General features: G+C 45.3%; 1 protein-coding gene across 6 annotated transcripts in view; it reads left to right on the top strand.

Moving 5' to 3' along the window:
* LSAMP (limbic system associated membrane protein) overlaps window positions 1-16,448 on the top strand; it is a 981,452-nt gene that overhangs the window by 674,777 nt on the left and 290,227 nt on the right. For 2 of the 6 annotated variants that reach the window (XM_068181113.1, XM_068181111.1), the window contains exons 1-2: window positions 8,584-8,797; window positions 9,479-9,557. In XM_068181113.1, the coding sequence (XP_068037214.1) occupies window positions 8,599-8,797; window positions 9,479-9,557 (278 nt within the window). In that variant the 5' untranslated portion in view covers window positions 8,584-8,598. Of the gene's footprint in view, window positions 1-8,583; window positions 8,798-9,167; window positions 9,558-16,448 lie in introns of those variants that run through there. The other 4 variants (XM_068181115.1, XM_068181112.1, XM_068181114.1 and 1 more) reach the window with 3 other exon arrangements.

Genomic DNA, 16,448 nt, shown 5'->3' with positions numbered 1-16,448 from the left:
ACCCACACATGCGATAGGTGTGGTATTTGAAGTTCATCTACCAGTCCATTTCTCTATCAGAGGGCAAGTAATGAAGCATGTAAGTGCCCTATTCAGAGCTCCATCTCTTCATCAAAGGTTTTCTTTGGGTCTTTTCTTATTATCTTGCTCCAGTCTGATCCAACTTCAGTGATTTTTTTTCACATCACTTGCCTTTGTTCAGCCAGCTGCTAGAGTGCTCTGACCAGCCTGCTCTTTGTCCTTCCCTGATCTCTACCTGCTGGAAGAAGCTAGCAGGCTCATTACATTATTTTTAAAAGTACTGGTGTGTTGTATAAATTAAGAAAGTAATAGTGTCACTGAAGGCCAGGACTATGCACAACCCCCAGGAGTTTCACAGGAAGCAATGCTTCCGTTCCTGTGTGGGTTGTGGGCTCTTTGTTCCACAAAACCCTGCCAGCTTCTGGATCTAACAGGTTGCTGGAGCTGAGTAAATTATGTGTGTGTGTGTGTGTGTGTGTGTGTGTGTGTGTGTGTGAATGTGACCATTTGCTGGCACTTCAGGGCCGTAACCAGATCAAGTCCCCACACAGATTTTATGCTCCTTCAAGAGAACACCTGCTTATTCTCACTCTTGCCTGGAAGACTTTTATGAATGACCTCCCCAGACCTCTGTTTTAGGGAGCTGTTTCAGGATGTGGGCATCCCCCATTCAGCCCAGCCTTAGCAGAGTCGGAAGCAGTGGTTCAGGGAAGAATCTCTGTCCCTTGAAAGGTATTGCTTTTTCTGAGAGGTATTGCTTCATCTGAGTGGTTTGCAAGTTTGCCCACACTTGGGTTTGTTTTGCCTCATCCACGCTGATTTAAGCATGAGTTGGGATGAAATGGAGTCAGTGTGGTTCTGAGATGAGGAGATGCTGCTCCTGCAAGTAGTGAAGCCCACAGGCCATACAGCGGCATGGCCACTGCATCTGAGCACAGAAATGAAGGTTCCTCTGTCCTGTCTGACAGAAGGAGCTGCTGGAATCACATCCAGCAAAATGCCTTCTCTCTCTGAGAAGTTACCTAATTTCTGCACCTCTTGGTGGGCAGGTCCTCTGCTGTCCCACACCTGCTCCTACTTCCCCCTTTCCCATGCCTAGACTTGGACCTAAAACAGCCACTGTTAGCCCCACTTCTTTGCTATCTGGCCCTTATCAAGGACAGTGATATTAATCCTGCATCTGCCAGCTCTCTTAGAGGCTGCTGAAAGCACCCTATTTTCCTTTCTGTCAGCAGGTGCTTGGCATTTGTGGCAAAGTATTGAACTAGGTACAAAAATGGTACAATGTAAGACTCAAACAGGTACAACATAATATTTCAAGGAGATAGTATTTAACAGTAGGCAACCATTTAAGCAGACAAAAGCATGATTCAATTCAGTAGCTAGATGATAAAGGAAATAATGTTTGTGTTTAAAACAAAAAGAAAAATTCTTAACCTGGTGTGGTAATTAATCACTGAACCCAAGAAGGGGGTGAGTTTCTGTACTTGAGGCAGGCAGCTGGATAGAATGATCTGAGAAGTCCCTTCCAGCTTTAAAATGTACGAATATGACATGGCCTGACAGAAATGGGGCATGGGAGCAACATAGGAAAGGGAGAGGAACTTGAAAATGTCAAGGTGAGAAGTTTAAAAGAGGGTAATGGAAAGATGAGAAGAAAAGCTGAAACATTAAAAAGTTTATGTTGAAAGACTAGGCATGCACTAATTCTAAATGCTGATGCAGAGACATCCCTGACCTGTAGCCTGTAAAGATAATATTAATTGAGCCCATGTCTGTGGGGCAGTTCTCTTGGCTTTTCATGTTGAAGATCTGGACATAAAGATGTGTCTTCCTAATTTTCAGACCTGATCTCAGTGAAATGAATGGAAGTGTTTTCAGAAGTTTGAATTCAAGCAGGTCATAGTTTCAAAGGAAACTTTCTCCAAATTTGCGCATACAAATTTCTCTTGTATGTGAGGCTTTCTGACACCGCCTTGTGTCCTGATAGCACACAAAACTTGAGAATTTTTCTTGTCTTGCTACAAGCCTCATAAAGTTTCATAAAAGTGATGCTGGAGCTGTTGTAATGGACAAGAAAATGCATGGCACAACAGCCTGCTGCGCTCTATTCTTCACAATAAAACTAATTCTCTGGTAATGATGGATGTGTAGAATGTATCATTTCAGCAAGACTTCAGAGTTCTCCTCAGAGTCATTGCTGTCAGAATGATTATGCTCATCCATTAGCATTGTGTTGAGAATTCCATGCCAGAGCAGTCATGGAACATGCATCAGGGCTCCTCAGGATGGGTTTGACCATCTCTTAGCTGTATGGAATTCCTATCTGCAGCCATCTTTGTCCCTTGCAACTGCCAGGCAGTTGTTTTGGGGCCTGTTAAGGAGTAGGTTGGAAATAGGTCACGCCTGGCATGAGTTATGTAGCAGGAGTCTTGCAGGGACTTTGTGTAGAGTAGTGTCAAATCGTGTCAGATCACCCTGCAGCCTTCAGGGCTTCGCTCTTTGTGCGTAGGATTTGGAAGCTTGTGTGAGGATCTCTGCAATGGAGCTGTAAACTTTGACACACCCTGAGAGACAGGACAATTTAATATGGTTAAATTAGGCATCTGCTGTGAGTGCCCTCAAGACAAGATTACTTCTCTGAGGGCAGAGGGAGTCTAGGGAAATTAACTTTTTATGCCTCTGTGACTGCTTCATTAAGTAATTTTCCCAAATTCACTGGGGAATTTGGACTATCCTCCTAGAACTTCCCAACCTTTGGGTCATCTCTGCTTCTATGTTGGGAGGGACTGTTAACCACTGTAGTTACTTGTAAAGTCAATCCTAGTTACTTTTGCTGAGAGCTGTAAACATTCACTGGCACTTGGGAGGAAAGTTTCTGGGAGGTACTAGGAGTAAGCAGATAGAGCTACTGCCTTCCTATGGGGAAGTGACTTATTTAAGGACCTGTAGAGTTGAACTCTGGCTCTGCCTAACTCAAGTGTTACGTGACATTGGTGGAGCAACCATTCACTGCCAAATATAAAGGGATTTTGAAGCTGTCCTCAGTGGGAGGTATGGACTTCTTGTCTAGATTTGCATGCCTAAATCCTACAGTCACATTTAAAAAACACAGGCTGACATACTACCTTGTTCCCATGAGGAATGTCAGAACTGGGATCAGGTATTCCCGTGCTGCTGAGGCCACCAGCCAGCCTTTCTTGTGGGGACAGGTCCCACAGTTTCCCACTGGGATTGCCGTCTGGGCTGGGGGATAGCAGGCAGCTTGGCTACCTGCCACACAGCAGCACTGGCTGAGCAGCCTGGCCCACAGGGGTTTCAAAATGATTTGACACCCTCTGTCAAGAACCTGCAGAGTCCAGTTGTGAGGTGTTGGTAAGGAAGTCAGTAATGGTACGTGATCTTTCAGAGGAAAGGCAGTGTGATGCTCTTGACACTACTGATGACTTTTATTCTTGTATTGTTGTATTTATATAAGACTGGAAGGGCAACTTTTGTTTTAAGCAAAAAAAGAAGCACTATCTTTGTCTTGACCCTCTCAAGCAGGAAGGATCCTTCTACAAATGAGTCTGTAGTTCTACAAGCACTTTCTGTGATAGCAACCAGTAATTAAGGCTGCAAACCATCTGCAGTACTAATTCTTTAACTCTGCTTGGTCATACTGATGAATAAAAGGCATCTGCAGGCTACTGTTTTCCTCCCATCCAGCCTTCAGATTTGGTCTTTAGGTAAAGGTGAAACTTTCTGAAAAGTCTTGAGCATAAAATCTCTCCATCCAGTCAAACAAGTTTTTTTTTTTTTTTTCTTTCAAAGGCGATAACACAGTTCTCTACCCATGCAGCACAGAAGAACATGAACTTCCCAACTTGTTTTTAGCTGGTGTAGATCAGCATAGCTCTTCTGACAGTGGTGATGATATGTCAGCTTACAGCAATTGAGAACCTGGCCCTTGGCCTCTAAATTGTCCACACCAAGGAGATCAATTGTGAAACCAGATCAATTGCATAGTAGCAAGGTTACAAATTGGTGAAAATCAGCTCTTGCTCTTGTACAGGAGGGAGTTCTGTTACAGCTCAGTGACCGCACTTAGAGAGAGGTGTTGTGCTTGCATGTTATCATCCGCAGTTATGGCCTAGCTGAGTGCTCTCGATGCAGTAAATTCTTCTACCTAATGAGGTCCTTACTTCAGAGGAAGCTTGGCCTTGTTGCATTACATGTATGGTTGTTACGCATGGCTCTAAACTGGCTCTTTTTTTCAGTATCAAAAGCCAGTTTAATTTTTAGACTTGCAAAGTATTAATAGAAACCATATATATGTATTTTTCTCAAACTGCAGAATTTTTCCCTATAAGTGCTTTGTAAATTTGTTTTCCCATCTCCCTTCTAGCCCTGTTTTTCTTCCTTTTCTCCTACTCCTATGGCTCCCTGTATCCCAGGGACCAAAGGAGAATGGAATGTAAGCACTTAATTGCAGTGGGGTGCCGCCCTTGCACATCAGAGCAGAAATGTGTGCATGTAGGAACTGCAGATATGGGAACAAAGAGAGGACAGAGAAATTACGGCTGTCCTTCCACGGTCCCTTAATCTCCCTCACCATGTTGTGAAACCCCTTTGGCTCTTCCTCGTTCCTCTCCATAACTCCTCTGCCAATGAGACAAAATTGCATTTTCTCTTCATGGCTGAGAAGCTTTGAGCAGGCTCTGCTGCATTGTGTGGCAGTGTATCTTGACTAAATTCGTTATAGCTCACAAAACATCATACGTTTTCACTCACTGTTGCAGATATCCCAAATAAAGTCCCTGTGTGCCTGGACTCTGCTGGCAGAGCCATTGCTCTTATTGCTCCCATTGGCAGCAATGGCAGAGCCATTGCTCCCTTAAAACTCTTGTGTCAGTCATTATATGGTCTGGAGACTTGTGTGAGCAGTTTGTTTTTTTTGGTATTTTTCAGAAATGCCTTTTCCCTGATTCCAGCAATATTTGGGATCAAGTCACCAGTTTTAGTGTGGCTGGTAGGGAATGAAAGTCAAGTGAGAACAGTTCCATTTTGTGTGGCTGTTTGTGGTGTGAGCTGATGAGAGCCTTGCTTTAGTCCTAGAGGGCAGCCATCCACATCATACAGATGGTTGTTGCAGTTGGAGCTGACTGAAGTGCATGGATTGCTCTTTGCATATAGCCACCTCAAATGCAAAAAACCCCACTCCTATTTGTGGACAGAGTCCATGTTTTCAGTGTCTCTTGGCTCTCCATGAAAAGCAGATGGCACTTCAGGCTTTCACAATGTCAGTCCCTGAGTATCTGATAAACTGAGCTGCCACGCAGGGAGGCTGAGGTGACCTGAGTACCTGTCCTAGGGCAGCCCAGCATGGCATACCTCAGCATATCTCCTGCCCATCCAGGACCAGTGTGGAGGCTCTGCTTTAGCTGGCCTAGGTGTCCACACTGTGATGTCTTCAGCCCATTCCCCTCAAAGACAGGGAAAGTAGGGCTAGCCAGGCTGCCTCAGCTCATCCTGTTGTTTTCCTTCCAGCTTGGTAAACAAACAAATCCCACATCCATAGCATGGAAACACAAATACGTTCCTGAACCTGCCATCCAGACATTTCTACTATGTCTCTGGCTGTGCCTTACAGTCTCTGCTCAGCAAGTGTGTTGCTCTGGGCCCTGTTCCCTTTAAACAGGGTTTAAGTGTTTTGCATTGGAGGGGAATGATGTGGTATCTGTGGGGCTGGGCTCATGCTGCTCTGTCTATTCCTGAACTGCATAGTGACAAAATCTGGTCAGTCGTGCTCGTCCTGCCAGTCCTGCACCTACCAGAAATACTGATAAATGACATGAAGAGGTTGTGGTATGGATTTGTGGTGTCCATGCTCTGATTGTTTACCTGAATTTTTCCTCAAGTTTTCAGAAGGTAGCAAAGTTAGGAGCCAGACCTGCTGTTTCGTTATCTGCTTCCAGCAGGGGGAGATGGGTCCAGAGAGTTATTTCTTCTAGGAACGCATACAAAAATAACATTATTTATTTTACTCATGAGGCACTCTCCTAGGATTTGTGTGATTCCTGCTTGTTTGGCCTTTTACACCTATGCACCCCCTTCCTTTTGCTTCTATACACTTCAAAAAGCAATTAAGACCTATCCTCTTTACGTTTTGTTTTTGTTGTATTTTTCACAAGGTTCACAAAACCCTCAAGGGAATTTCATCTTCATCTCTCTGATTATTATTATTATTATTATTATTATTATTATTGTTAAATAGTTATGCTACAGTAGCTCTAATGAGGGTTGTATAAATGCGTAAGAAGACTAAATCATCCCCTGTACTGCTGGATCAGCAGAGAAGGGCCTCTGAGCCCTCTGTGATGCACCTCTCTTGGTAGAGGAGCGTGGCCACATACAGTCCCACCTTGAATCAGGATTTTACGGGAGCCTGGAGACAGGATTCCTTCCTTCTCCCTCCCTGAAACCCCCTCTGTCATTTTCTGTATAAAACATATTGGTGCTGCTTTCTATGAATTATATTTAACTAAGCATTAAATTTAGATTTAACTGGATAGTTATTGCCTCCTAAGTAAATACTCTGAGATAAGGAAATATTTAGTGAGCTCTAGCAGTTGGGTGGCAGATGCTTCTTGCATTGCATAATAGTTAATCTTCGACAAATATGTTTTCCTTACTCCACGGGCATTTAATTAACATACAATAGCTCTTATTAAATGGAGATGAAACATATTTGGGAGACCCTTGTAAAAAGGATCCATGCAACCCTCTCTTGAGAGGAGTGCATTTCTTTCATTGCTAACTTCATATGGGACAGGTCTTTTAGTAGTACTCAAAGTCTGTCACGGGGAATGCAGAGGTTTCCTTGCTGATGCCCCTCTTCTGGCATGCCAGCAGCCTGATGCATCTCTGTGCCTTGCACTCTCCATCCTAGAGTGATGGTTACTACTCAGCAATCAGGTGTCAGAAACATGGTCTTCTCCAGAGCATTATCCTTGTGAGGTGATATTTCTCTCTGCAGTAGCTTGGGTACATCTAGTATTTGGATTAACCTCTTTAGGTCCTCATTCCTCTCCCCATCTGGTGCTATCCGTGCCAAATCTACTGCAGAGGAAACGTCTGACTTGCCTCACTCCTTGGTTGAATACAAAGCAGTCGTCTCTTCTTGCCACTGCATTCGAGGCACTGGAGCAGCGGTGTCATGACCTTAGTCCCTAATTTGTGGGCCTTTAACACTTGCAGGGATTGTTTAAGTACTCAGACAGTGCGGCCTTCCCATACCAAGGCTGCAGGGGCCCAGGGGCCAGTTTCTAGAGTTCAGAAAGCAACTGGATGTATTCCTGGAAGAAGAAAATCATTCAAGTACTATTAACTACAAAGGCAGTGCCACTGGCTGGGGACAAGCCTTAGCCATAAATCACTAGAAATAGATAAGTGCCCTGGGGCAGTAGCACAGCATGCTTGCCCTGCGCTTCAGAGCTTCACCAGCCATTGGCTTTAGGCTGCTTGGAGACAGGAGGAAGGGTTAGAGGGTGCTTTGATCTGGTCCCACATGGCCATTTCTGTGACATTCCTTATGTCTCTTCAGTTTGAGCGCACTGTATCCCACAAGGCTGCCGGAGCAGAGGTGAAGCAGGATACGTACAAGACCTGGTTTTTCCCTTCCTGCTCATGTGCCAGTGCTGTAACCACACAGGACAGCAACTCTCAGCCAAGTAACCCCATGGCTTATCTTGCACCTGATTCTCTGGAGCTCTCTTAAACCTCCCCTTCCCTCTTTGCTTCCCCGTCCCAGCCCCGCCGTGCTTTGGTCGCAGAAGGGTTACATCAGCGAAACATCCCTAGGAGCAGTTCTGATCTCTCCCGCTGGCAGAGATCGGGCTGGTGGAATGGCAGGCAGGCATCAGCAATAAAACACACGGCTTATTCCTTTCCATTAATTTAATCTGCCTTCTCTTTGCGGTGGCCGTGGGCTGTGGGCTGCGGGAGCGTTCCCGGGTGGGCAGCGCTGCTGCCGGCGGGCGCGGGGCTCAGCTGCGGGCTCTGGCAGCCGGCAGCACAGGCCGAGCATTCACACCGCGGGCAGCTCAATGCCGGCATTGTCTCCGGTCCATCGCTCCGAGGCTGGGAAAGGGGGTGGGGGCCGGGAAGGGCTGAGTGGAGAGAGGTGGGAGGGAGGGATGTACAACTGGTTATCTGGCGAGAGGAAAGTCTGAGAGGGGAAGAAGCAAGGTCTGAGGCTGCAGAGGTAGTTGCCAAGGATGCTGCTCTGTAAATCAGCTAGCGTGTGGCCTCAGGCCGCTAAGCCAAGTTGTTTGCACTTTTGGCCACAGACCCTCTTTCCTCAGTATTTCATCATGAGAATATTGGCCGTACCTTCCTCCGTCCTCTGTGCCCTACTCCCTGTGCCTTGCTTCCGCTCGGCAGCTCCCGGCTGCTCCTGCCTTCTCTCTGCTTCCCGCTCCAGTTCCCCGCTCCCCTTCTCCTCCTTTCTCCAGCCTCCTCTTCCATCCCCTTCCCTCTCTTCCTCTTCCTCCTCCCCTCTCCTTCGGGACTCACCCCCTCTGTCTTGCAGCCCTTATGCCTTTCCAAGCCCCCTCTCCTCGCTGCGGTGCCCCCCTCCCCTCCCCGGCCGCCGTTCCGTGTCCCCCCGGGCAGCCCCGGTCCCCGGCGCGGAGCTCCCGGGCGGCTGCGCCCGCGGGAGAGGGATGGGGAGCGCGGCCCGCGGCTCCCTCCGCGCCCGCTGCCGCCGCTGTGCTGCCGAGCTGCCGTCTCACGAGTAAGGCTCCCTCCTCCCTCTCTCCTCCTTCTCCTCCTCCTCCTCCTCCCTCCCTCGCTCCGCCTGGGAAAGTGGGTTAGGAGGGAGCGCGGGGCTGGAGGCTGCACAGCCACAGGACTATCCCCTCCCGCATCCCGGTGGCACAGGATTCCTCTTGTTCCTTTTCCATTTTTTTTTCCCCACCTCTCTTCATCACTCTAAACGGGTCGATTTAATTGTTATTATTCCGTAGTTATTTTGCTACCTGACTTTTTCGTATTACTTCTTTCCTCCCCCCCGCCCCGTTTTTTTTTTTTTTTTTATCTGAAGGCTCTGCTAAGACTTTTTTTTTTTTTTTTTTTTTTTTTTTTTTTTTTTTTTTTTTTGTTGGGAAGGCTTAAAAATAAAAAAAAGGCAAGGAAGGGAAAGAAGCCAGCAAGAGACTGAAAAGAGCAAGAGAAAGTGGCAGCTGAGAAGGACTGTGAAATCACCTCCCCTTTCTTGGACTGTCGATCAGAACGAGAGTTGTACATCATTATTATTGTTTTTCTTTCTGCGTCTGTCTGTCCACATACACAGGCAGAGAAAGAGACAAGTACTGACAGTGAAACTCGACGAAACCAGCCATGGTAGCAAGGGCTCAGCCTGATCGGAAACAATTACCGCTGGTCCTACTGAGATTGCTTTGCCTTCTCCCTACAGGGCTGCCAGTCCGCAGCGTGGATTTTACCCGAGGTACCGATAACATCACCGTGAGGCAAGGGGACACAGCCATCCTCAGGTAGGGCATTTTGCCAACTTTTCCTCCTCTGTGTGTGCATCTATATTGCCATGTATGCAACGTGTACATGTGACGTGATACAGATTTGTGTCTAAGTCTCTGTGTTATTTTACCTCTCAAACTACAGTAGCAGCAGCTGCAACAAACAGGCTCTCCATGTGTGTTTGTGTTTTAATATGAGAAATTTGCAAAGCTTTTGAACACTTCTTGCCACACTATCCTCTGTGTAGTTCTCTGGATCGAAAGAATTTCAGTGGGGAAAGATCTGCCAGCTCTTTCCACCAGCCCTGCAGTATTCAATAGAGGAATCGAAAAGGGATCCAGCTGTGCTTGCCAGATGTTCCATTGATCTTCCCATGCTTCTTTTTGTACATATGCAAAAACTTTATCCCTGGTGCTGCCAGAACTCTCAGGCAAGTTCTTTTGGGAAACTCTTGTAATTTAATTTTATTTATTTATTTTTCTGCCCTGTGGGGAGGGAAGATGGATACAATCGTTGAAAAGGCTGCTGAAAATATGGTGTAGCAGGTCTGACTGCTACAATTTCCGAAGATTGTATCTTAATGTGTTGGGTTTTTTACAGGAATAAATAAATGGGAGTATGCTGTGCCTGTGTGTCTGGTTGTGATGAGGATGTCTTGGCACACGAAACCTTGCTTAGTGGCAGTATGAAGTGTTATATTTCTGATTTCATTGTGCAGGTTTTCCAAAGGAACTTCTGACACTACTTGGGCTTTCAGTTAGGAGCGTCCCAAATAGCTGAACTGCAGTAGTCTTTTTCCTGTAGGCTCCTTTTTTCAAATTCTGCCTTGCTTAACTTACTTGCAGTAACTCTGCTACTGAAGGAAAATTCTGTGTGTATGAGTGTGCACACTGTGTATTATGGCTGTAAAACTACTGGGTGTAATTTAAAATAAGTCTGTGATCTGTGTGAGGAGCTGATAGTGCACAAACCCTGAAGCATCAAGGGAGCAATCCCCTAGTAAACCTAACAGCAGCAGCAAAGTTTTCTTTCTCTTTCTGTGAAATAAATCCTGCTGGATGTCACCAAACACTCTGCTACACGATCCCCTGTGTCCTGCATCCCTCCCATTTAATGATAGAGGGAAGAAGGATGCTGGAAGAGGGATGTGTGTGTGTGTGTGTGTGTGTGTGTACGCATATTGCTTTGGTCGCCTCCCATGTCCTCGGTTGTTTTGATCCTGGAATATCCATTCAGCAGCTTCCATTCCCCAGCTCTCCAGACTTGTTAACTTGAATGTAAGATTTATCCACACAGAGTAATAGGATTTACAGAGTAATTCATCTGCCTCGCATATGCAGTGGAAGCGGTTTAGATTCGACATGGTAAACACCTAACAAGGGGTGTTGCCTCTGACTCCAGCTTCTCTACTCTCTCTTCCACTCACTACCAATTCATATATCCCATTAACCCTTTTCTAGCAGGACTCCTAGCTGACTTATCCCATTTTTAAAGGCAAATCACTTCCATCAGTCATTTATTTTAGAGGGGCTGCTCAGACAGATGTTTGCCAGCATGTTTGGTACATGCAGCAGTAGACAAGTCATTAAGCTCGCTTGCCCAGACAGGGGTCACTAGATTTCTATTTCCCACTTAACCTTGGAGCTTTTCAGTTTATCTAGATGCTGTGTGCTAAAGCTGCATTTGCAGCCGAGAGGGCTAAGCGGATGGTGGAGATGGTGCCTGCAAGTGCTGCGTGTAAAGCGTTCCTTCATCAGCAAGCTCCATGGGGCTGCATGGGAGAGTGGTTTCCGTGATTGCGTGTGGCTTGCCAGTGTTATGTCAGGCACTAAAATAAAACACCTGAGTGAAGTGATCCAGCTGTGTCAGCCAGATGTGTGCCAAGTGACACAGCCTGCAAGAGCAGCACACCAGCCGGCCATGTAAATGCTTGCCCTGGGCAATGCTGTGCTCCTGGCAGGCTGCATTTCTGTCAGAAGTGACTGTGGCCAGTGCACAGGCTGTACCTTTTTCCTTCAGCTGCCTTCCCAAGCTCTTTAAGCAGATCTGGCCAGCTACCTGCTTTTCACATTTCCTAGGAAGGGCAGGTGTCTCCTCTCCCTTTCTCTGAAACCAGACCCAGGTTTCTAGGATATTTCAGTTCCTCCTTCAGACAAAAAGCAGAAACCAGGCTGTACTGGGAGACAGACTGCCACATGAAGCTGAATGGTGTGAGATTTTCCTATGTCCCATGGACTTTAGGTCCTGCAAGATAACATTTCATGCCTTCAGTTTTAAGGCAGAGGTTTGTTTGTTAGCTTCCCCCTCACTGTTTTCTTGACCCTCCAAAACATAACTCACTTTAAGACATCCTTGTTTTGAAAAACTCCTAGTGCCTCACTCTCCCTGTCTATAGATCCACTATGACAACAGAAGGAAAAGAGGTAGATGGGGAAAAAAATGGAAACTCCGTTAGATGATCTATACTAACTGTGTTCAAAGCAGAACTTTATGTCCACAGAGAAATAGGTAAGAGTTTTCTATGCATGGATCGTATCACCTATCTTTGCTAAACATCTGCTTCAAAGGGATTGTGCAGCATCAGTTTACCAGTGCCCAGTAGCTCCTGTAGCTTGAAGGGAAATGAAAATGTAGGAGGGAGAAAAAATGACACACAGTTGAGAGAAATAAAAGCAATATACATAGTGATAAGATAACTAAAAACATTTTGTTCCTGTACATTGTGATGCAAATCATTCAGCAAATCACCAAGGACAGGGTACTCTAAATGAGTCTTCCTCTTGGGGCCTTATACATTTGTATATAGGGTTACACTTGTAGGTGGAAAAATGGGTGGGTGGACTGATCTACAAAGAGGAGAAAAATAGTTTATTATAAGCCCTAATGTTCCTAAAGGAAGCCAGTCCTATGAAGCTTCATCTGCAGATTGTTACTCAGAATAGAATTACTCTGAAAAGTTTGGAGATGACTTTTTAAAGCTATAGCATTTAAAATATTCCCTCGGTCTGGGACTATTAAAAAATGTCCCTAACTCTAAACTAGCTCATCTCCTAAATGACCTGGCAGCAGATTTGATTCATGTGTTGGCCTTGCTGAAGGTTGATGACTCTTAGTGAGTATTTGGCATAGGGAAGTTAGGGAATTGCAGAGAGAATAAAAATAGCTCATTATAGGCTATCCACAGGGAAAGGGTAATTGTCTGCTCCTTAGAGCAAGGCAGAAAAGAGAGGAGGGGTCTGAGAGCTGCAACAGGTGAGAAGGGCTGAGTAGAGTTGCTGGTGTTTGTCCAGCTGCAACCAAGAAAAGAGAGTAGGATGTTTTTAAGATGACACTGTATATTGGTGAGCCTGTCAGACTTACTAAGGTTTCATTTAACTCTGTCTTCAGCAAGTGAAGAAGGACACTGAACCTTATTCTTAGTATTGAGAGGGAACTTTGGCTACAGTTCCTGCTGATATCTTGCTTTCAAGATTACAATCATGAGGTTGTCAGGTTTTGTATGCAAATTCCCTGCTTGGTGTTAGGAAAAGAAGAAAATAATATCCAAACAAGAAATGCGCAACATATCCCTTAAACTAATTAAAATAGGAAAAGGAAAACAGGCCCCAACCCCAAATCTTCTTGCTGTTTGCCTGCCTTCAGCATCCCTTCCCACTTCATTTGCTCTGCACATTTTGGGTGAGCAAAGGCGGGTATATCCTGTGCTCTGTAACACACATTCAGCCTAGGGAGGGGATGAGCAATACGAGGATGTTGGCTAAGATGGGACATGTTCAGTAATGAAGGCCAGCTGCTGCAAACTGGGAAGGAAGGGAACTGTGTTTCTGTGTTGTGTTTGGCCCTCTGGATGGTTTAAAAGCAAACTAGCAGTGGGGAGTCCATGCTATGGGGTCAGGTACCTGTACAGCATGTTGGGGAAATAACAGCTGTCTCAGAACCACCACAGCAGCTCACCTCAAAGTGCCTTCAAAGAGCTTATCTGAGGGTGTCAGCAGTACTTGCAGGTTGCCCAAGAATTTTGGAAGTTCTGGCACAAGTGCAGATTTAGTCTTTAAAAACTCCTGAAATGGAACTCATCACCAGCTGGAACCAAAATGGGTCACATCTCCATTCCAATCTGTTCTGTTATACCAGTACAAATCCACTAAAGCCCAAGGGCAGAGCCAGAAATATTCCATTTGTCTTTGGGGCCTGTTCCCAGGGACTGCTAATAAAGAGGTCCAGGTGACTCACACAGGGCATAAGCTTCTGAGCACTGCTCAGATGATGTTCAACCTTTGGAGAACTGGGATCTCACCAAGGCCAGAATTTGGCTCATTGCTCTTGAGTTTTTCCAAGCATCAACTTTTCATTGAGAATTAAAACAATCTGATGTTGATGTGCAGATCAAAACCAACATTTGACTGAGTGTGCATTTTTCATTTTTACCAAGTATTTTAAAATAACGTAAAGTTTCAGGCTAATAGCACATTTAGGAACATCCATCCTAATGGGTACTTAGTTTCTTCAAGTTGTGTGTTTCAAAGGATGGGCTAGAATCAAATTACAAGCAGTAATGACAGTGCTATTGGAGTAATCTTGCAATATAAGCAATTTATGCAAACTCTGTTCTTGGTCTCCCAGTATTTTGCTGATATGTTACATGTGGAACTGTGCTAGAGGACAAAAGCACCTCAGGCAAAATAGCAACACAACATCACAACAAAGTTTATGCCCTATACCGTCATTTTAAAAGAAAAGTAAAAGCTGTTCAGATTACACTTACAATTAGCATATAATTTATAACAGGGAGCACTGAGCTGAGCCCTTTGCTAGAAATAAGAATAGGCATGTTCAAACATATAATGCCACATAATAATACAGTCTTTGCAGTAAAATCATAACCTTGATTATTAGTGGTATTGTTGTGGCACTTAGAAGCCACCACTAGGTTGAGGCACCCTTTGTATTAAGTGCCACGAGAGCAGGGAGTGAGAGATCCCCTCTTCTGCAGGGCAGGCAGGCTTTTAGCTGGGATGGATCCAGGCTGGCGGTGGGCAGGAGGTGAGGGGACTCGCCCAGGGTTGCTCACAGGGCTCCGGCACACCCAGCCTAGTGACCTATCCATTAGCTTGGGTTGCCTTGTGGCTCAGCCACACAACAACCCAGAAAATGTGACAAATGAGGATTCCCTAGTACATCCTCATCCACACTGGTGTTGACTAAAAGTCCCAAGTGCTTTCCTCTCTCTCTGGTCTGTACAAAGCCTTCATTATTAATTCTAGTGTCTGTGTGTCAAGACAGGGTAAGTGGGGATCTGTGCAAGCTCTGCTGATTCTTTCCTCCAAATGAAAAATAAAAATGTATAAATGTAGTAACAGATGATGTTGCAAAACTTCCAGCTCTGGCAGCAGATGGTGCCATTATATGAACGCACACATGCGTCCATAGATATGTGACTATGTGTGTATACATATGATAAAGGAAATTGCAATATGTGTATGGTCAAAGGCTGGCAATCATCATCTTTCCTTATACACACCAATTGTTCTTATATGGTATACCTAGAGGCAAGGGGGTCCTTTGTAAGAATGTCCTTTTTGTGGGGTGGGACTAACTCATCACAAGGGAAAGTGGAATAGAAATTAGAAAAGGAAAGGCTTTCTTTGTTGAAATGATGCATGTTTAATAACACTGTACGTATATTTTACATTCAGAAAGATGGAGAGACAGCATTGAACTGTATGGCTTTAACCTCCTCCCCTGAGTCTGCACACACACTTCAGTTTGCAACTAAGTACCATACGTTTTCTTACTTAGTTGGCATTATAATTTATATAGTACTACACGTTACCTGAAGTGTCTCAGAGCTGGTACCTCTCCCACTCCCCTCCCCAGCAGGTCATGAGGAAAGACCTATTCTTAAAATAGCTCATAGTTACTGGAATTTGCCATCTCATAGCTATAAGTTTTCAAAATATATGTTACACATACCTGCCTTTTATATCCAGACCCACAGGCATCTGATTCTGACAGATCTGCGGGGCCACAGCTTGCTGCTGATGCAGCGGCAGGGCTTCAACAGGCTCCCAGTGAGGCTGAATATAGCCATTTTCATTGAAGTTACCTAGTTTTGTTGTCCATCAAAATTCACTCTGGTTTGTGTGAACTTGTGCTCTGCTGGAGTAAGTGCAATGGAGGGCACAAAGGTGAAGTCAGGAATTTACTGAGGTTTCTTTTACTGTTCTCTCGCTGAAGAAAAAATGAATGTGATTTTCAGCTGAATCTGACACCAAAGCATTTGCTTCAGGCTTTGAGCACATCTAATGTGCCTGGTTTTATGGTAAGTAATGGGAACTAATAATGATGAGTTTCACCTCTGCCTAGAAAACAGCTATTTCAAAATAATCTGAACCGCCAGTCTCCGCTGTGCCCATGTATTTCTGCAGATTTTTATTAGGAGCAACTTGGTTGTGTGGGAGAGGCCGGCTGTGGTCCTAGAGTTTCCCCACTGTGCTCAGCCCTGTGCAAAGAGAGGAGAAATAGCACTGCTGCAGCTCTATTGATTTCACTGGGGCTGGGCTTCCTCGGTCCCAAATGACTTGATGGAAATGAGCCCACTCACACTGGGCTGGCATTCAGCAGATACTTTGCAATAGCACATCTGTATGAAATTTTGGAGGTATGTGCTTGTGTGTGCCTGTGTGCAAGGGTGTGGTGTTTCCCTATGTTTGCTCTCATTTAAAAGTGGAAAGTGTTTTCTTGTGTGTAGTTGGACAAATTTTCGTATACTTTGCAAAGTTGCCACACTTGCAACTGAGAGACAGCACTGACAGTTGGTTCGGATAAGGGTCCGCTTACTTGGAGGTCTCTGTGGCTTTTTCCAACTCCTGGACCTCAGTAATCCTCACTAATGCTGGAAGTGTCCT

This window comes from Anomalospiza imberbis, chromosome 2 (assembly GCF_031753505.1).
Source record: "Anomalospiza imberbis isolate Cuckoo-Finch-1a 21T00152 chromosome 2, ASM3175350v1, whole genome shotgun sequence".
NCBI classification, from domain to species: domain Eukaryota; kingdom Metazoa; phylum Chordata; class Aves; order Passeriformes; family Viduidae; genus Anomalospiza; species Anomalospiza imberbis.
The sequence above is the reverse complement of the archived record's forward strand: the minus strand, read 5'-3'. Positions and strand labels throughout refer to the sequence as shown.